We start from the raw sequence: 21,253 nt of genomic DNA on the forward strand, positions 1-21,253 counted from the left end.
GTGCTGGCAATCCTTAACAATCCTTAACATGACATGCACTTGTGACAAAAAGCTGGCAGTTTGGAGATTATTCTTGGCCTAATGGTTAATCACTGGTACTGACAACTAGAGGTAATAATAATAATAATCTTTATTTAGCATATAAAAAATGACCATAAAAGAAACAACTTAAAATATATATACATCAAGCATAAACAGTTTGTGTAAGAACAGCTACAGGTCCATTAAAACATCACAACGTTTATAATATGTTGTGGTCCCCCTTGGTCTCTTAAATTCATAATACAGCCAACAAACTTTCCTGCAGGTTAAAACGTGTAAAATCAATAAAATCCTCAATTAATACTTTTATAGCACCCTCACTCAGTGCAAAATTAGAAAAGAATCTTGTGGCTTTCAAGTAGCCTTTGTAGTTCTTAACTTTAAAGCAGATCTTAAAAAATTAGAAACACAGAAAAGTGTAAAAACATCTGATGACAGTTGTAAAAACAGTAAGACAACACAAGCCTGTTTAAACCTAAGCTTTTTTAAAAGCCCCTTACGGAACCCTCTTCTCTGATATGAGTAGTGCGGACAGAGGAGGACAAAGTGTAAGGTGTCCTGTGGAGAACTATTGTCGCTGCCACAGGGTCCTCTATGTTCTGTGTGTACCGTAAAGCCAGAGGGTACATCCAATCTATACTACTATTATAAAGAGAGGACTGTGTCCTTTGAGCCAGGTAAACTCGAAAAGTACACCACCAATCACAAAACCCAATACAGCGTTGGAAAGGGGAGGTCCAGGAGAAGGACAAAGGCTATATAAATGGACATCATGTACACTAAAAAGGGGGGGGGCGCCATCAGTGGTAAAGTAGTCCCTTCTGGACGTTAGGTGTGGGCTTTAACATTCCGAGAGGCAAGTTGTGGGTGTTACATGTGGGCGTTAACATTGTAGTTCACGGTGCAAATCCAAACAGTGAGGAGATGTGGCCGTGAGATGTGGGCGTTAGATGTGGGCGTTAACATTCAGAGAGGCAAGTTGTGGGCGTTAGATGTGCGTGGAGAACATTGAGATGCGAGGAGATGTCACGGTGCAAAACCAAAACACACCATTCGCGCTCACAGTGCAGAGGATTTCAACCATTCGTGCTCACAATGCAGAGTATTTCAAACGCTCAATAATCACAGTGCAGCATATTGCAAACGCGAAATATTCACTCACACACACTTCGGGGAGGCAGATTCATTGACCTGGGCGTTACCGTTGTACGCTGACATCAGGGACGGGGCACGGCTTGCATTCACAGCCGACCAATCACGCCACATAACTCGCATAACACATGCAAGCCTTGCGAGGAATATTTTATAAACGATTTCACCATTGGTCACCCTCATGTTTGTCACAGGGGGATGACCTCAAGCAAAAGAGGTGCGGCTTACACTGCGTTTCATGGCTTAGGTGAGTAAGCGTTCTGCCGTTCTGAAGCTGCAATATTTATCGCACGGAGATATCATACATTAAAAAAAACAGGCTTTCACATGGCCCTTAAGGGAGTCAGCGTTCACCGCAGTACTTGCGTTCTAAACCTAAGAACAAAGCTACGGATTCACTCGCCGCTATCTGTGTTACCACGGTAACACTCCCACTTATTGCGGTGCTAAGGAGAAAACTTGACTTCAGGGCTTAAACAAATATTTCACTCGCCAACATCACCAAGTGCTACATAAAATATCGTCTTGGCAGAAGCAACAACATTCTCAAGGGGGGCAAGGACAAACAAGGAAACACGAGTAACATTAACTAGAGGGACCTTTCGCCAACAAGATTACACAGTTTACAGTTCGAACCCAGACAACGTTGGGACGGGCTGCTAGTAGATGATAAAATAAGTTCAGCCTAAAATGTGTGATTAAAAAAAAATCTGTCTTGTGCACTAATTATGAGAAATTAATATGGTTCCATGCCCTGCCTTGACTTATCTAAAATTTGTTCTCTGACCATGGGTTTTTTAACTTCCCTTTCCTTGCGTTCTGCACTAACATGTATAAAAAACAGATCTTTGATGAGCGTTTTTTCCTTATCAAAATTGGTACACAACTCTGCACGTCCTAATGTGGAGACACCTTTACATATTTTAACCACAGGATTTGTAGCGCATGATCAAGGGAGAGACTGTCCTGTATAACCAACATATTAAAGCCTGCCTCGTCATTGGACCAGATCTTCCCCCAACAAAATAGGGGTTTTACAGCCACCATATCAGAGATGTACTTGGACCCCAATTCCTCATGAGCAATGGGCACAGGGGTGCGATGAGGGACTTTCAGCAAGCGCCTGAAATATGTATTCTCTTCAATTTGTAATTTGCTAGCCACCTTTAATCCTCAAACCTCACTACCGTATAAAACTTTGGAGCTGCAAAAGGAGTTATTTAACTTTAAAGTCGTCCCAGGTAACCATTGGCCTAATCTATGAGAAAAATGTGCGATTGCTCCTGCGGACCTTAATAAACCAAGGCACTTCTCCTCCAATAAATATATAAAACTCAATTTTTAATCGAATAAAATACCCAGGTATGAGAAGGCCAGTACATTCCCTAAGGTGTGTGTGCCTATTGTGTAATAGTGAGGCTTCCTGCACTTCTTCCCTATTTCCATTATATATGATTTAGTTAGATTAGGGGAAAAAAACATCTTATTCGTAAAAGTCACGAAACCAACTAATAAACACTGTGAGCCCTTTGGAGTACGTGCGCGGAGAACCGCGTCGTCCGCATAAAGCAGAACAAGGACCGATCTTGTACCTATCCTTAGGGTATCTGCTTGTAAGGCGGTCAGAGCAGAGTCAAGACCAATAATATACTATGTAAACAAGAATGGCGCTAAAATACCACCCTTTCTGACCCCGCTAGAGCAATTAAAATGATCTGTGATTTTCCCCTCCTGTGTGTATCTAACTACTGCAGTGGTGTTCGAGTGTAGGACCATTAGGGTGTTAGTTATTGCCAGGTCCAAAGTGAGCTCTCCCATGAGTCTTCAGAGTTTACAATGGTTCACTCGGTCCGAAGCCACAGTGAGGTCAATAAAGCTAAGTACAATGTCCCTGATTTGGCTGTTGTGTATTTAGCAGTGATAAGATAGGGGTTGAGACATTGATCTGCAGTGGATTTACCAGGTTATAACCCGTATTGGACGTCCGTTATAATGTGGTTGGCCTCTGCCAATTTTGACAACCTGTTTAATACCACCCCCCACAGAACCTTCACTGTCACATCGATGAGAGATATGGGGCGATAGCAATGTGGGCTGTCCCTATCTCCTTTCTTAAAAATCGGAACAATGGTGGCAGTGGACCATTATGCTGGCATTACTGAAACTACTGCCGCATTTAAAACTCTTTCTAAAAGAGACACCCAGACCTCTATGTTACATCGGAAGAAGTCTGGCTGGATCCCATCCGGTCCCAGTGCTTTGGTCCGTGAGAGAACTTCAGAGAGAAGGTAATGGGGTCAACTCTCTGCTCAGGATTTGGTGCCTGAGGTTGCTCTGCTCATTGGGGGTGATTATACAACCCTCAAAGTGGGCCTGCCATTGCTCAGGTAAAATGTTGTGGCTTAGCCCTGGGTTATTCGACTCTATAAAACATGGGTTGTTAATGACCCTCCAGAAGCGGGTAGAGTCCTTTAACTCAGATGCCTCTGTTAACTCCTCCCGGGCTTTCTGTTGTAGTTGGCACTTCAGTCCCTTGATGGCTTGCTTATAAATTTTACGGCAGGCAGCCACCCAACCCCTGTCTCTTGGAGACTGTTTGATTGTAAATTTTAAATCTCTAAGAACCCGAGAGCATTGCCCGTCACCATTTTGGGATGACCGTACTAGGGGAGTAAGCCGGCGGTTTAAGTAAACCATGCACTAGTTGTGCTATGTCGGTAAAGACTTGAACTTATGGGTCCAGACATTTCAGAATCAACTGCTTGCCTGTTTAAAAAGTGAAATATTGTAAGCAACAGTGGATATCGTACCCCCAATTACTCTGTGAGGGTCTGGGTGATATAAGGGGCAACAAGTCGCATGATCACGGGATTATGGTCACTAGATATGCGATAATTCATATTAAAAAATGATATAAACCTTCTCAGTGTATGAGACACAATAATAAAATCGATAATTGATGAGCAGCCTCTACTTTTTTAAGTCGCAGGCACAGCGGTGTCAGGATTGGAGGCAATCAAATCCAGCGTGTGTAATAACCCATAGGTGTTTAGGAGGCCACTCAAATCCCGCCCTTCCTGAATGGGTTTTTATGTGTGGTCCCCCTCTTAGTGTGCAGGACGACCAGTCCTGATGGGTCACCATCAGATTAGGACACAGGTGACAGTTAAAATATCTAACTAAAATCAATTGAAACTGTGATAGAACCTTCATCATGTGTTTGCTCTAGTCGTCTGCATAATTCATCAAGTCTAGGCGGTCCTTGGGAGTGTGATTTAGAGTTCTAAAAATTTATTAAAACTACCCTTTAAATGTTACTTGAGAATGTAAGTCTTTGAGCGACCTCCGAGCCCCATGACAGGGTCTTCCACCTACCATGAATTCTAAGGTCTATAAATATGACTAGGCCAACCCCCTTGCTCTACCTGAGCTTGACCTTAATGCTGGACGGAAGAAAGTTTTAAAAGTTATTGTCTGGCTCCCACATTTCCTGAAGGCATATTATATGATAAGCTCTGATGTAATGGAGCCACTGCTCGTCCACAAACTTGCTAGATAAGCTCTCTACATTCCACCAACTATTTTTAGATCGCCCACAATACGCTCCTCCTGGGAACAGGAGGATGGGGCGATAATAGGGGCGATAGTAGCCCCCTCTATGCTCTCTAGTCCCACCTGACTATAATTCCTACACTTGTGGGGGGTTTGTGTTGTTATCCCCGAATTGGTCACCTCCATCACACACAATATGCCAGGGGATTCAGGCCGGATGTCAGTAGCTCTACTCGTACCCTCCCCCTATTGTTGTCAGTTTATATCATTCAGGACCTTCAACGGTGCAAATGCATTTCTTAAAGCCAGGATAGAACCCTCATCTGGCACTGCACCGTTGGGATGATTTTAGACTTGATAGTGGCCTCTAAAAAAAAACAGCGGTAATGGTTTAATCCCTGAGTCTACTGAAATGATGGCAAGGGGGGAATAGGATCTTGTGTACCAACTCACGGTACCTAAGCGTGACAATCACACTGTCTCCTAAAAATGCTTTCTCTGCCCTACCAATTCATGCTGCCCTTCTGACCATCAGATCGTGGCTATACTCGGCAATAATAAACCCAGCATGTTTACATGGCCAGTGGATCACTTTATTGATCAGATGGGTTGTGGACTCATCCTTTGCACTGTTAAGTCCTGAAACACCTGCCAGGACAACTGTATAGGGACAGCTTGCTGGTGGGAAGTCTATGACTGGTAAGTCTTGGGTGTTAGGGGCAGGTAAGGTAACACTCCTAAATGACTGCTGTTGCAGTTGCTAGTCCCCTTGTTGACCCCTATGAGTCGGCTCACTGATATGAGAAGCCAGAGGCTCAGGCAACATTGACCCCAGATTCATGACCTGTGTCACAGACCTTGTTACACCCGGAATAACTTGAGGGGAACTGCGTCTCAATGTGCATCTCTACAGGAGGAATTACAGGGGGGGTTACTTGTGGGTCCTCCTTAGTATTGGGAGCTGCGCTCTGCATAGACTGGCTGAAGGGAGACAATGTATTATCATTTTTATTGAGCGTTGCCCTTGTTTCCACCAGCAATTTTGGGAATTTATTTAAAAGTAATGCAAAAGGCCAGTCACTGTTTCAACAATTTTTTGTTTCAGGGGCACCCACAGGTATTCAAAGTCCTTTGCTGCCTTGATGTTTAAGCCTACGGTGCCTTACCCTTTCTTTGTATTGAATTATTTTCTTGGTTACTTTCCGTTGTTTCGTCTGAGCTGGTGGGCCACTTAGATCCATACCATGGGTGTTTGTCAGCATGGCCCTATTATGTATAGTCTGACCAACATTGGTGTTAATTAGGCTAGTGCCAGGGTTGGAGCCTCCTATGTCATCGGCTACCTCATCTTGACCTTGTTCCAGGACACCCGCTGCCGATTTTTCACCCACCTGGGGAAAACACTCCTCCAGGAGCGACGCGGCAGCCCCAGCCTTATCTAGAGAGAGAACCCTCTCTGCTCTATCTCTTTGGTTATTGCCCCTACTGCTTTTACCAAAAAAGAGTCAATGGTTTCCTTGCTTAAGTCCTGTGGGGAACACGTGGGGCCACTTCCCCATTGGCGTATTTAAACAATCAACCTAATAGACCCACCTCCCTAATACAAGGCAAAAGTGCTTAGGGGAGCTCCAGGGGAGGGGTAGCGAGGGATAACGTACTCAATTCAATTCAATTTCAAGCTTTATTCGACTATTAAAAACAATCACAAAAGCGTACAATAAAACACAATACAAACATTATAATAAAACAATAGCTCAGAAATGAAAAATTTCGGAAGATTTAAAACACCAGACTTTTCCTGTGAGAAATGGCTTTGAGTAAAAAAGTAGCAGTAAAAAAACAGGTGTCTGCAGAGTCAAGTGCAAATAATAATTCCATGGCTTGGGTAATAGTATACACTGATAATCTTAAATACATAGGTCTGAGATAGAGACGGCGAAGATGCATATAGAGTGGACAAATAAGCATGAAGTGCCGAGTACTTTGCCTAGTCTGACCATCACAAGGACAGGGGGAATGGCTAGGAAGTTTCATCTCAGGGAAGGCAACTAAATTATGTACTATACCAAGTCTGAGTCGTGTCAGAACAAACTGATAGGACTGCTTGGTTATGAATTTTAAGTACATAGGCATGCCCTTTCCTTCAGGTTTAGTGGTATGATACAATACATAGGTAGACATGGTAGTACACTTTACCCTACGCATATCAGACTTAGTTTGGATGAAAACATCTTTGAGTTCCTTTTTCGATACAGTGACGGCACAATAGGGATCCTTAATGATGTCAAAATTAAATACCTTGCCATAAGTAGAAGAGACATAGCTTAGCCAGGGAATCTTAAGGACTTTGTCCAACTTCAAACAATCGGTGATAATCTTCCTAGAAAAAGTAGTCTCTTCTTTAGCCCATATTGACCTCCATACCATGAGGGGTCTTAATCCCATAAGATCAGTCAGATAATTTAAACAGACTTCGCTATGGCACAGTACAGTAGGTGCCGAGGGAGGTAGGCAAAGCAATCTTCTAAGGAACCCATTCTCGGTATTTTGCAGTGTCCTATGCTGACTATAGCCCCAAATACCAGAGCCGTACAGAGCAATAGACGCACATCTATGCCTGTAAATGTCTACCATATCAGGTATACGACGGCTTCCTAGCTTTGCCGCGAATCGAAAAATACGAGCTTTTGGCCATTCTACCATTAACATTTGAGATCTCCTGGGACCATGTCCCCTTGTTGTTAAAGGTAACACCGAGGTAGCAGAACCTATCCACTACCTCAATATTATGATTGTTAAAATGGAACGGCATAACAGACTTCATCCGTTTACCACAGGCCATAATAAAGGTCTTGGTGTTATTTATTTTCAATTTCCTCGCATTAATAAAATCATAAAAAGTGTTCATAAGTTTCTGTAGCCCATTTGGAGTACGCGAGAGAAGCACCGTATCGTCGGCATAAAGCAGAACTGGTACGGGAAGTCCACCGACTTGAGGGGAATCAGCCTGGACCTTTTTGAGTTCAGATTCAATGGAATTGATAAAGAGGGAAAATAGCAGGGGGGCCAGTACACAGCCCTGTCTTATGCCTGACTTAACCCTGATTTTCTCAGTACATTCACCCGAAGGACCAAAACGTATCTGGCCGTCAGCTTATTATAGAGATGAGCCAGAAAGTGAATGATTGCCGGGGGGGCGCCCATGGCCAGTAAAGTGCACCACAAGAGTTCATGGTCCACAAGGTCAAAGGCGCTCGAGAGATCGGCAAAACAGAGAAATAGGGACCCTTGTTTTGCTCTCGTATATTTCCCTATAAGGAGGTCAAGGTTAAGGCACTGCTCCGTAGTCCCTAAGCCTTTGCGAAAACCAAATTGGGATTCAGCCATGATATTATTTTCTTCAACACACTCCTCAAGCCTTATAAGGAGAACCCTACTCATAATCTTCAGGGAGGAATCAAGAAGGGAGATAGGGCGATAGTTCTTTGCCCCGCCTCTATCTCCCTTCTTGTAAATAGGTAGAATTAGGGATTCACTCCAAGTAGGAGGGGTGTTCTCCAGGACTGATGCATTAAACACCTGGGTCAGGAGTGGGCACCAAAGACTGGGGTTAGATTTGTACAGATCTACCGGTACCCCATCGGGTCCCGGTGCCTTTCCACCTTTGCTCTGGCTTAGGGAGATAACCACCTCTGATAGGGTAATATCCAAAGGTATCCTAGTGTCAGACATCGGGATAGTAGGACCGTCAGAGTCTCCCCCGGGTGGGTTAAAAATACCAGAAAAATGGGAGACCCAATTGGCTTCGCTAACCTGCGCTGACAGTTTGGGAAACTCTTCATTGGCAAGGAAAGGGCTGTTAACCGTGGACCAAAACAGCCTACTGTCCCGTAGTACCGATGCTTGGTTCAGGGCATCCCAGGCAAGTTCCCTGAGTTCCTGCTTTCTACGTACAAGATTACTTTTATAGGTAAGCCTAAGCAATTTGACGGCCTCCCTATCTCTCGGGAGTTTTGTTAAGGCCAACTTGAGTTCCCGCAGGGATTGAGTACATAGGCTATCAAACCAGCCCACGTTTTGGTTCCTAATTCGGGCTTTAGTAATGATAAGGCACCTTTTTACAGCATCACCGAGTGCCACGAAATTAGTTATAATGCACCCGTTAGGGGCCTCGGGATTAAGGCAACTATAAATTTCAGCGAACCCCTCTTTAATAATTCTAGCTTGCAATTTTTCGGAGTTATCCAGATTCCACTTTATACGGAAACCATTCTGTCTACATGGGGTAACATCTTCTAATACCAAATAATCATTCTTAGCACTAGGCCCCCATGCAGAAATAAGCATGGTGATTGCTTGGTGATCACTACCTCCAAGGTCAGTAACGACGGGAACCGTACAATGAGGAGTAAAATGCGTAGAAACCAGTAAGTGATCAATGGCAGAAGACGAGCTGGGTCCTACAAAAGTTGGAACAGGCTTACCATCCGCATCTAGGGCCGGGGAGTGGATCATAAGATCCAGGTTCAGCACGAGGGAATTAAAGGAGTCACCATGGGGAGTATGTACAAAATGTGCTCTGTTTTCCCCGTTGTCTCCATCAAATCCACAAATTCTAGTAAAGGAATATGGGCAAGTACGGAGGTTAAAATCCCCACCCCAAATGATGTCAATTGGTTTACTGACTTCGTTTCGTAAGTTCCTCAAAATAGGACCCAGCTCCTCTGCCACCGAGGTATCTGAGGCATTAAACAGATTGTTATAGTGGTTGACCACCACTAAAACATGGCCCTTAGGATGTTCTAGTATTAAAATTTGGGAGTGGTGTCCCACAGGGAGGTAGGAAATCAAACATAGTGGAAGTTTGACTGATGTAAAAATCACTAACCCCCCTTTAGCCCTACCCATACCTGTCCCTATTGCCTGGTTGTTATAAGACACAAACCCATCGAGTTCAATATCATCAGTTGCCCAGGCCTCTTGTAAGCATAAAATATCAAAGTCCGAGAGGATCTCATTCCACCCCAGAGAGGCCGATTGCCTGCTCCACCCTGCAACATTCCAGGTAACAAACTTCAGCCCAGGGGAACAAGTGGGGGGTTGAATAGGCACTGGTACCGTGGTAATTAAAGCATTATTGACAGGTAGAGGGTCCAATAATACTGGATAAGCCACGGGGATTATCGGGGCAGTTTGGGACATTGCAAGATCTTGAATAGAAATAGGGCTACTGTCGGGCATTACCGTAGGCTCTTTATCAGAAGAAATAGTGGGGTCTACAGCAGTGGGCAGTCAATCAACACCATTAAGGCCACTCAGACAATTAAAACCATTATAATTATGAAAGGGTGTCAGAGGTGGTTGAAAAACAGGTTGGGCTGGATACCCACAAAATCTACCCCTCCGATCAAACCTTGTCCATTTGTCCTGAGCTTGATCACGATGCATTTGTACAGGGGGGAAGAAAAAAGATACAGGCAGGGTCCGGAGGGTGGATTCAGATGATCTATTCGACCCCGAGCAGTTGTAATGAACAGTCCTTGGGTCTCTAAAGCTCACCAAAATACAGTCCCCTACTATTGACTTCCTAGTCTTACCCAGCCAGGGTACCCTCCTTACCATCACAATTTCATTATTAAAATATGCAGGAAGAGGTCTATTCCAGTTCAACCATTTAATTACTTGATTTTTTAGTGAGAAAAAATTCTCACCTTCCCCCATCTCCAGGGGAGGAACCCCGGCCATAACTACCATAAGATCGTTAGCTTCGGGGGGGAGGTCGGGTCTCCGAACTCTAGGGGCAGGTTTCTCTGGTAAAGGGGGTGGAATACCGTCACCATTTACAGCCCCATTGGGATTTATAACAGGGGGAGTAATACCTGCTGGTAGTAGTGGGGGAATGATAGTTTTACTATGGCATGGAGGAACTGGTTTGGCCATGAGGGGTTGCAAAATAGGGGTGGCAGAGGTCACCACAGTTGGTCCTGAAATAGCTGGAGGAGGTTGTGAGGTGGGGGGTAGGGTGGGAGGGGACATAGTCTCAGGGGGTCTTCCAAGGGTATTGACCTGCGAATTCAAAATACTTAATGTAGCCTCAAGAATAGTTAGTCTGATCTCCACTCTCTTAATACTCTCGCTGATAGGCTGCAGCAGAGATCTGAGTAAGAATTCTAGGTTCCCCTGGGGGACAACTGGGGGCAATAAAGTAGGCAGGCTATTACAATACGCTCCTCCTGGGAACAGGAGGATGGGGCGATAATAGGGGCAATAGTAGCCCCCTCTATGCTCTCTAGTCCCGCCTGACTATAATTCCTACACTTGTGGGGGGTTTGTGTTGTTATCCCCGAATTGGTCACCTCCATCACACACAATATGCCAGGGGATTCAGGCCGGATGTCAGTAGCTCTACTCGTACCCTCCCCCTATTGTTGTCAGTTTATATCATTCAGGACCTTCAACGGTGCAAATGCATTTCTTAAAGCCAGGATAGAACCCTCATCTGGCACTGCACCGTTGGGATGATTTTAGACTTGATAGTGGCCTCTAAAAAAACCAGCGGTAATGGTTTAATCCCTGAGTCTACTGAAATGATGGCAAGGGGGGGAATAGGATCTTGTGTACCAACTCACGGTACCTAAGCGTGACAATCACACTGTCTCCTAAAAATGCTTTCTCTGCCCTACCAATTCATGCTGCCCTTCTGACCATCAGATCGTGGCTATACTCGGCAATAATAAACCCAGCATGTTTACATGGCCAGTGGGTCACTTTATTGATCAGATGGGTTGTGGACTCATCCTTTGCACTGTTAAGTCCTGAAACACCTGCCAGGACAACTGTATAGGGACAGCTTGCTGGTGGGAAGTCTATGACTGGTAAGTCTTGGGTTTTAGGGGCAGATAAGGTAACACTCCTAAATGACTGCTGTTGCAGTTGCTAGTCCCCTTGTTGACCCCTATGAGTCGGCTCACTGATATGAGAAGCCAGAGGCTCAGGCAACATTGACCCCAGATTCATGACCTGTGTCACAGACCTTGTTACACCCGGAATAACTTGAGGGGAACTGCGTCTCAATGTGCATCTCTACAGGAGGAATTACAGGGGGGGTTACTTGTGGGTCCTCCTTAGTATTGGGAGCTGCGCTCTGCATAGACTGGCTGAAGGGAGACAATGTATTATCATTTTTATCGAGCGTTGCCCTTGTTTCCACCAGCAATTTTGGGAATTTATTTAAAAGTAATGCAAAAGGCCAGTCACTGTTTCAACAATTTTTTGTTTCAGGGGCCCCCACAGGTTTTCAAAGTCCTTTGCTGCCTTGATGTTTAAGCCTACGGTGCCTTACCCTTTCTTTGTATTGAATTATTTTCTTGGTTACTTTCCGTTGTTTCGTCTGAGCTGGTGGGCCACTTAGATCCATACCATGAGTGTTTGTCAGCATGGCCCTATTATGTATAGTCTGACCAACATTGGTGTTAATTAGGCTAGTGCCAGGGTTGGAGCCTCCTATGTCATCGGCTACCTCATCTTGACCTTGTTCCAGGACACCCGCTGCCGATTTTTCACCCACCTGGGGAAAACACTCCTCCAGGAGCGACGCGGCAGCCCCAGCCTTATCTAGAGAGAGAACCCTCTCTGCTCTATCTCTTTGGTTATTGCCCCTACTGCTTTTACCAAAAAAGAGTCAATGGTTTCCTTGCTTAAGTCCTGTGGGGAACACGTGGGGCCACTTCCCCATGGCGTATTTAAACAATCAACCTAATAGACCCACCTCCCTAATACAAGGCAAAAGTGCTTAGGGGAGCTCCAGGGGAGGGGTAGCGAGGGATAACGTACTCACACAAGCTGCTTCATATCCTCAAGAAACTTTATTCGGCTTTAAGTATAAAACCATAAAAGTCAAACAGCCTACAAGGTACCATTATACGAGTTACAAAATCCCAGATGGACTAAAATCTGAATAATCAAGGCACAAGATAAAATACATGATTTGCAATACAAATATTAGTTGCGGCTTTTCCTAAGTCTCTTGGCATCCCATAAAAACTAAGAGTGTGCAAAACAGTATCACTAGAAATAAGTTGTAAAAAGATAAAAGTGGTCTCCCCTCCTAAAACCTAAATTTTTAAAAATGGGGATAATAAATAACTTTCAGGGTACAACATAAAAAGTGAAAAACATTAAAAAGTGCATCATGTCCGGAGGAGACTCTCCGTCGCAGCCACAGGGCATAAGGCACTGGTCTCTATGGGAACCTTGAGGGTGTGCCAATAAATAGTGAAAGAGGTCGAGCCGGAACTTCGTCAATAGAAACCGGTTGGAGGGGCTTTTGAGCCCTAAAAGGTAAGACTCAGTGGTAGGCTCAGTTTTCACTATGACATATTTTCGCTGACTCGGTTTACACAGCTCTTTATCCTCTCTATCACAATGACAATTTCTTAAAAAAACCCTTCTTGACCCAAACGAGGTCTCTTTAACAAATGCCCTCTGGGTTCGTATACAGATTTACTCTTCCTAGCCTGGCGAGGCCAACTCTTATGTACTGGATCCAGTGGATATGCAAGGCATAATCAAGTGTGAGACAATCCCGTATGATGTCTTTACTAAGTGTATTCTCCTGCTTTGACCAAATTTTGAGCCACAAGGACAAAGGGCGGGAAGCTAGATCATCAGCAAGGATAGACATCCCCAATTTCTCGTGAACAACATAAAATGGAGTATATTGCGGAACTGAGCGGACTACTATGCAGAAATGAGTTCTCGGTGCTCTGCACAGCCCCAAGTTCAATATGACCCCATATCTCACTCCCATACCTAACCTCAGAGATACATTTTACTTGGTACATTTTCAGGAGGGGTCCTATTAGCTCCCCTCCCACTCTGCTGGCAAAGTTACAAACGGCTGCAGAAGCTTTCACTAGGCACCCTTTCTTGCGGTCAATCAAGGTGGCACCAGCTCAGGTAGTCATCAAATACCACTCCCAGGTAGGAGAAGACATTGTTTTTAGGTATTGGCGAACATCCTAATTTAAAAATGGGCTGGTCTGCCTTTGCCTTACCAGGGTCCACTTGCATGATGTATGACTTAGAATGATTCACTGATAAGTCCAGCTCCTCCATAAAAGAGGCAAAAGAGTTGAGAAGAAGGTGTAAGCCCCTTGCAGTCCTCACCAGGAGGACTTCGTCGTCCGCATATAAGTGGACCGGCAGACTGGACTTACCTACCTGAGGAGTGTCTGTTTTAGTGTCTAAAAGATCCTTCTCCAAAGAATTAATATATAAGTTGAAAATGAAGGGTGTAAGGATACACCCTTGTCTCCCCCCCTCTTTCTGTTGAGTTGGTGGGACATTTTCAAGTACTTTGAAAAACATACTACTGCCCTAGAGTCTCGATGAAGATCCCTAAAAAACCAAATGATGTTATTATCAATGCTGACGGAGGCCCTCAGCGACCATAACTTGGACCTGTTCACACAGTCGAAGGCTGAGGACAGGTCCATGAAGGCTAGGTATATAGGGCAGGCAGGAACCACCGTATTCTTGCTCAAGACAAGATACAAATTAAGGCACTGCTCTACATTGGAACGACCGGGGCAAAACCCATATTGAATCTCAGAAAAGAAATTATTTTCATCCGCCCAAGATACCAATCTATCAAGAATCATGTGGCCCACCACCTTCACCACGGAATCCAGGAGGGAGATGGGCCTATAACATGAGGTGCTGTCCCAGTCGCCCTTTTTAAATATCGGGACTATGGTCGATAAAGCCCAGAAATCGGGGCGGCCAGCAAGGACCGAGGCATTAATAACAGTAGTAAGGATGGGCGCCCAGCTGTCTATATGGGCGATACAGAGATCTGGTGGAATCCCATCTGACCCCGGGGCTTTTCTCTTTCTCAGGCCTAGTATGCCCGCTCTAACCTCTAGTTCGGAGAAGACGAGATGCGCCTTACCTTCCACCCTATTCTGCCTCTTGATAGGCGTGGTGTCTCGCTAAAAGATACCCTCGAAATGATGAACCCAATCTTCCTCCGTGATGTGAGCATCCAATAGGTGAACACTCTCTTCTGAGAGAAATGGGCTGTTAATGATAGCCCAAAACTTAGAGCTGTTTTGCAATGTGCTTGCCTCCACTAGGTCCGACCAGGCCTTGTCCTTCAAGGTGGACTTACGGGTTGCTAACGCAGCCTTATATGCTCTATGAAGACCTTTAACCGCCACCATGTTACGGGGCTTATCGCTCAGAGCCTGTCTCAACTTACTAGAAGCCTGGGAAGATGCAGAATCAAACCATCTTGCGATTGCAGTCTCCCTGCCCCCATCCGGGGCACGCAGTAGCCTCTGGATGACAGTGGACATAGTGCTGCAAGCACCCAAGATGTCCGGGGCCCCGGCCTCGCCATCAAGATAAATGGCAAACTCCCTACAACACTGATTTATGACGGACTTGTGAAATGCCTCTGGTGCTATACACCCCCATTTTAAATTCCTCCCTGCCTCGGCCACTTTGAGAGGGGCTCCTCCTCCGCCCCCCCCTAGGAACGGCCATGTACTCGGGTCCAGCCTGTAGTAATGCAAATAGGATTGTGGTCACTGAATTCACTTGTCTGAATTAAAAAATCTGTGACTAAAGAAAAGAAGGGGGTAGATAAAAAAGTAAAACCTATAAAAGTCTCACACCCTCTACCAATAAAAGTGAGGGCAATGTCAGTTTTCCCAGTATTCATGACTGATTTTAAGTCAAATTCAAGCAGAAAAGAGTTAAGCTCGCTACCCTGAGGGGTATGCTCCATATGCAGGCCCAATTGTCGTGCACAACCCATGGCTTCCACTCCTCCTTTTCTGATATCCCCACACATGTGGATATTAAAGTCCCCTGTTAAGAAGATATGATGACACTTCTGAACATTCAGGATACAACCCCGTAATACTAACCCCAGCTGCGTTATGTTACCCTCACCCTCGAATATTGATCCAGCATTGTAAAAAATCTACCAAGAGGAGTCCACTCTTGCCACTAGACAGCAACATCACTTGTACATTGGGCGAGGCATAAAGTACAGATACTGCAATATCAAGGACCGCTAACAAAACAAATGTAATAATCCCCCCCTTTTCTCTCCCTGACAAGCTGGTTCAATCGTCACTGTCCTGCAGTCGGCAGTCCCCAGCCCCAACCGCTACCTTGTCCTTCTGGCACCTAGCTGCAGATCAACAAAATCACACCGCTCCAGCCGTGGTGGCGTAGAAGACGTTACTGACCCACCAATGTGGGACCTAGAGGGTGGGGCTGGCTGGCCTCAGTTGGCCGTGGACAGGCGCAGACGGGCCCACCCATGGCCTGGGCTTTGCCCGGACATGGCCAGGGCACGCCCGCACACAGCCAGTGCTGCGGTAGACCCGGTGGGCTGACATTGCGGCGGTGCTTGGACCACGATGACAGGTTGGGAATGGAGTCCTGCTCCTCTCCTTCCCCATGTCCCTGGCACGGTTGCAACTAGAGGTAATTTGCACTGCAGGCAGTTCTTGGGATAATGCTAAAATTATGATACTGGAATACTAGAGGGAATTATTTACACATAGGGCACTGGTGGAAAACTGCTGGCACTGGCACATGTGAGTAAATTCTTAGCAATCGCTCCCATGGCATAATACTGCCACTTCCATACTGTAGGTAATTATTGTCATGAGGAAGGCCAACAATGCCATATTAGATGGGTGCAAACATGATAATTTGTTGGCCTGATTCACTGAGGTAATTTTTGACATAAGGTACTCAGGCATTGAAGGGATCTAATCCCTTGCAGAAAAATACTCAAGGCAGGAGAGACACCCTGTACAGGGAGAAACAGCCTGGAGAAGATGACTGGTACCCTCGACTGGCAGAGGGGGAGAGACCTCACACAAACCCACCTGTTGCCTGCTGTGGAGAGTACCACCTCTACTTGTGAACTATCCACAGTAGGCATGGGGACGCAGGGATGAGGAGGCCACACAGGAAGCACTCAGGATGCCAGACAGGGTACACCAGGGGCAGCCTTAGGCATGTGCAAGCTGAGCACCTGCACAGGGCCGCCAAACCCCAGGGGCCGCCACGCCAATATATATCCTTAATATAATAATCCTCTGAGGATGGATACATATTTGTGTGGCGGCCCCTGGCAGGGATTTGGCGGCCTCAGGCTCTGTTCCACTTCCAAACACCCTGACCCCCCCCCCCTCTTCACTGGCCTCCGCGCCTGCGTTCCTGATTGGCTTCTTTTTTGCCCTACCCACTGCTGCCCACGTCGTGCATCACAATACCCTCCTCCTCCCAAATTTTATTGTTCTGAGATGAATTCGGAAGGGTAGGAGCAGCCGCAGGTACTGGTCATCTAACGCCTTTTCTGGATGTTTTATTAAAACACCTTCCCTGCCCCCCCCCCCCGGACCCCCTCTTCCGGGGCCCCCTACCTACGCTCCCTGCCCAGGGCCGCCATGAGCCTAGAGCCGCCCCTGGGAACACAGAGCCTACAGATCCACACATAGGCTTGAGTCCCATGGAAATCATTGATGGACGGTAAAACCAACATTTTGACATTCTTTTTGGCCTAAGAGGGCACCCACGACAAAATGTTATCCTTGGCACAATGGAACATATGGGGGCCTCCATACCACATTTTGAAAAAAATGGGACCAACTTCTGGGGATTGTGAGGTTTTCTTGGCTTGAAACACTATAAAAAGGATTGAATATTGAAGGAGTGTCCTTTCAGAACCTATGGCATTTTAACAATTTTTTGTGGAAATTGTGCTTTAAAAGGCAGTATTCAATCCCATTTTGTTTTTTAATATTTACCCCTTAAACCCTCCTAAAAGAGGCCGGTCTCATTTGCTTCATTCACTTTCTGCAGTTCAGGTCAAGTATTACCCCACATAGCTTTCAAAAGCATGTCTCCAGCTTGATGTATATTGTATCTAGAATAGACATATGTCCCTGGTATGTTGTTTTACTAATCATGCAGTTGTAATGGAACTTCATTGAAGTGATGGCACTGTGATTTCATCAGGGTTAAGGTCATATGATATGACCTCCTGAGAAAATTCCAGGTTAAAGAGCATGTTTTGTCACAAGTTATCTCTGTTCTGCATGCTGTTGCAAAGTGTTAGATAATGTCAGTATTCTTCTTTTCTTTTACAGATATCGAGTGCACGATTTTCCAAAGCTATCGCGAACATTCTCTGATCAACTGAAACTGCTCCCGAAAGTCTACAACTCCACGACCCACAGTCAATTCCGAAACCTTATTGACATCTATGGCACCCATTACATCAAGCAAGTGCGGCTAGGGGGGAGTGTCAGTGAGGTCACAGCCCTGAGAACCTGTGAGGTGACCCTGGATGAACTCAGCACTGAGGAGGTGAAGAACTGCCTGGAGGTGGAGGCCTCACTGTCAATCAAGGGCGTATCAGTTGAGTCCGCAAACAAAAAATGCAAGAATTTGCGAGAACAGAAGCTGCTCAATCAGATGTTCTCTGAAAAATACATGGACAGGAGATCTGACATTGTTGGAGGAAGTTTGGATGCACATATAGATCTCTTGTTCCCCAGAGACAACCAGGTCAGCCTATATGAGGACTGGATATTGTCCCTCAAGGGAACCCCAGATGTCACAACTTACTCCTTAGCAGCACTCCATGAACTAGTCCCCTACGGGGACTCCAGGAAGCAACTTCTGAAGAAGGCCATCACCAACTACATTATTGAGAAGTCTCTCACGAAAACCTGCCCTGCCTGCCCCAGCGGGGCCTCCCCTGATCCACAGGTGAAATGCAACTGTGTCTGCCCATCCAGCAGCCTCCTTTCCACTGGCTGCTGCGCCAAGGGCAGGGGTCTGGCAACCATGACCGTGGGGGTGGTAGGAGCCAATGGTCTAAAAGGGGATGCTGCAGGGAACCCACCCGATCCATATGTGAAGGTCTCCTATGATGGAAAATGGTATCGCACAAACTGGGTGAAAGATAACGCAAACCCTCGCTGGAACGCAGTCTTCTCGATGGGGACAGTAACACTTTCTCCAAGCAAGCAGCTTGTACTTGAAGCCTGGGATAAGGATGTCACCTACGATGACCACTTGGGAAGCTGTCGGGTGGCGGCTGATGCTGCCCCCGGTGAGCGGTCAGTGACATGTAATTTAAAGAATGGGAATTTTCAGTTCACATATAGGATCGAGTGTAAATCGCACCTCACTGGGTCTTATTGCACCGACTACCAACCTTCTGTGTGAGGAGATTCTTGGGGCACTATTAAAAATCAGTCCTCTTTTCAATGAATGTAACCTGTAATGTAACCTTTAAGTAATAAAAACATTCCCTCCTACAAGACATAAAACCCGTTTTTACCTTTTGTCATGATCTTTACAAGGGACCTTCAAGCAGAGAGATGAATAGCAGTATCAGATGCATGGGACATGCTGAAAATCCTACTTTTGGAGACTGCGCCATTTATCATTAGCTGGAGAAAACTGACAACTGTAAAGTGCAGGGATAAAAGAAGAGGAAGGGGTTTATGCTATTTCCCCATTGAATAATTCACTGCATTGACTTTCTTTCAAGGAAATTGTGGAATGCGTATTTCATACTCCTAAAAATCGGCATTACCAAGGAAATCATTAGGCGTGTGTAACTAATTCCTGGACTACTAAAGCAAATTCTCAACTAAATGAGATAGTTATATCACAGGGATGTGTGAAGTATTTTAATTTTAAAGACCAACAAGAGCCCAAAAACTCGAAACTGTTCAAAATTTTGTGAAGGCTCTGAAGAGTAAGATCTCTCACAAGACCAATCATTACATTAATCAGAGACCATCGGAATTCCTGATAAATTTATGGAAGTCAGCTTTAGAGGGCTCTACTTCAATAGAATTTTTTCAAAAGACTATGGAGCCAGACAGAACTGAAGCAAAGAAGGACAATTCTAAGTAGAGTCTTAAGCTAGGAGAAAAAAACTCCATAATGCCACCCCCCCCATCAGAAATGGAGCCACTCAATGATGGGATTTATGGCAGCAGGCACAGCAAGGGAGAGAGAGAGAGATACAGACACAGAGACAGAGACAGACAGAGAGAGAGATAAATAAGGAAGAACTTGTGTGAGCATCATTGTCAGGGCTGCTTTAGTTCCGGCTTTGGCTCTATTCTTGATTCTGTTCTTCGGTGCTACCTAGAGAACTCTTAAATTGGGCCCCGAGTGCAGAATACTCGAACTCCTGCCGTAAATAAGATATTCTCCATTTAGTAATACATTAAAGCCTGCTAATTCTAAAAGTAGAGTATTTTTTTCTTTTGCAAGGCAGTAGATTCTCCAGAGTGAACTTTTGGGCAGGCTTTTCACCATTAGCGCGTCACATTTTAAGGCCCAGCCCCATACCTTTTCAAGCCCTGCGAATTTCGAAATTTTCAGATCCCAGTTTCTGAAATCAGTGCATCTGGTCAATCCTGCCGATTAAACAGAGGGAGCAAGTACACTGCATGTGCACAGCAGTGTGTTCCAGCTGTGAGCATGGAGTCAGTCTCGGACCAGGTGGATTGAGGCTCTGGCTGTGGACAGGGGTAACAACCACAACCAGTTTCCAGATTTACACATTCTACCCTGACCAATGGAGGCCCATTCATTACTATCTCATTTCATTACTTACTTACGAGACAGATAACCCTAATAACTTAGCTGGGAAGACTTTTTTTTGCTATTTATTCTTTAATTACCAGTCTGTTTTCCTTTTCTATTACTAAAACAACAATCGCCCCACATCCCAATCGTTCCACAGTTGGACAACACCTGACAGAATCAAGCAAGAACCTTTATTCAGGGACCCAGGGAGTATACTCAGAGGGGAAACAAGACAGGGATGAGGAGAACTATCTTTCAGAGTAATGAAGATTTCCTATAAGCAGGGCCCCTGGAATTGTATGTGGCAGAAGAGGGCCACGTTATACCGCAGGGTTGAGAAAGAAAAGGCATATTATGTGGTGAAATATTACTTCATTATTTCATCATTTTTAAACTTGGTAACACTTTCTGTGCACTGGCTGCATGACATCAGTGCCATGTAACACTCAAATATATCAATAAGCTACAGAAAGAGACCATTCCAGCTTTAAAAAGGGTCCTTCCATTGCGCGGCAACATGTGTTGTTGCATATTTAGTACATTTTGAACCGTTTGAGCTAGAAACCAAATTATTTTTTCATTTAAATCTGGGGATTATGTGACAGATGATGGGTTATGTGGCAAAATCCGCAAATCTCACATTAAGCGAAAATCTTAGCGGCCGCACAATCACATAATTCCAGTGACCCTGCCTTTAAGTAATCAAAACATTCCTTAATCACAGTTCCCACTTGCAAGTCAGTCTCTAACCTTACTTATAAGAGCTTTGTTGGTGCTCACGACTGTTGAAATTGAGTACCACTCCTCTGGCAATGCTGTCAAATACCATGCCACACTAAGCAGAGATAAAACAACCCTT

General features: G+C 45.2%; 1 protein-coding gene across 1 annotated transcript in view; it reads left to right on the plus strand.

Annotated features, from left to right (window-relative positions):
- Positions 1–20,041, plus strand: part of LOC147669093 (perforin-1-like) — a 136,798-nt gene extending 116,757 nt beyond the window's left edge. The window contains exon 3 of the mRNA XM_086948233.1: positions 17,925–20,041. Coding sequence (XP_086804359.1) covers positions 17,925–19,011 — 1,087 coding nt within the window. The 3' untranslated portion in view covers positions 19,012–20,041. The remainder of the gene's footprint in view (positions 1–17,924) is intronic.
- Positions 20,042–21,253: the final 1,212 nt, after the last annotated feature.

Source organism: Lissotriton vulgaris, unplaced genomic scaffold, assembly GCF_964263255.1.
Source record: "Lissotriton vulgaris unplaced genomic scaffold, aLisVul1.2 SCAFFOLD_1100, whole genome shotgun sequence".
NCBI lineage: Eukaryota > Metazoa > Chordata > Amphibia > Caudata > Salamandridae > Lissotriton > Lissotriton vulgaris.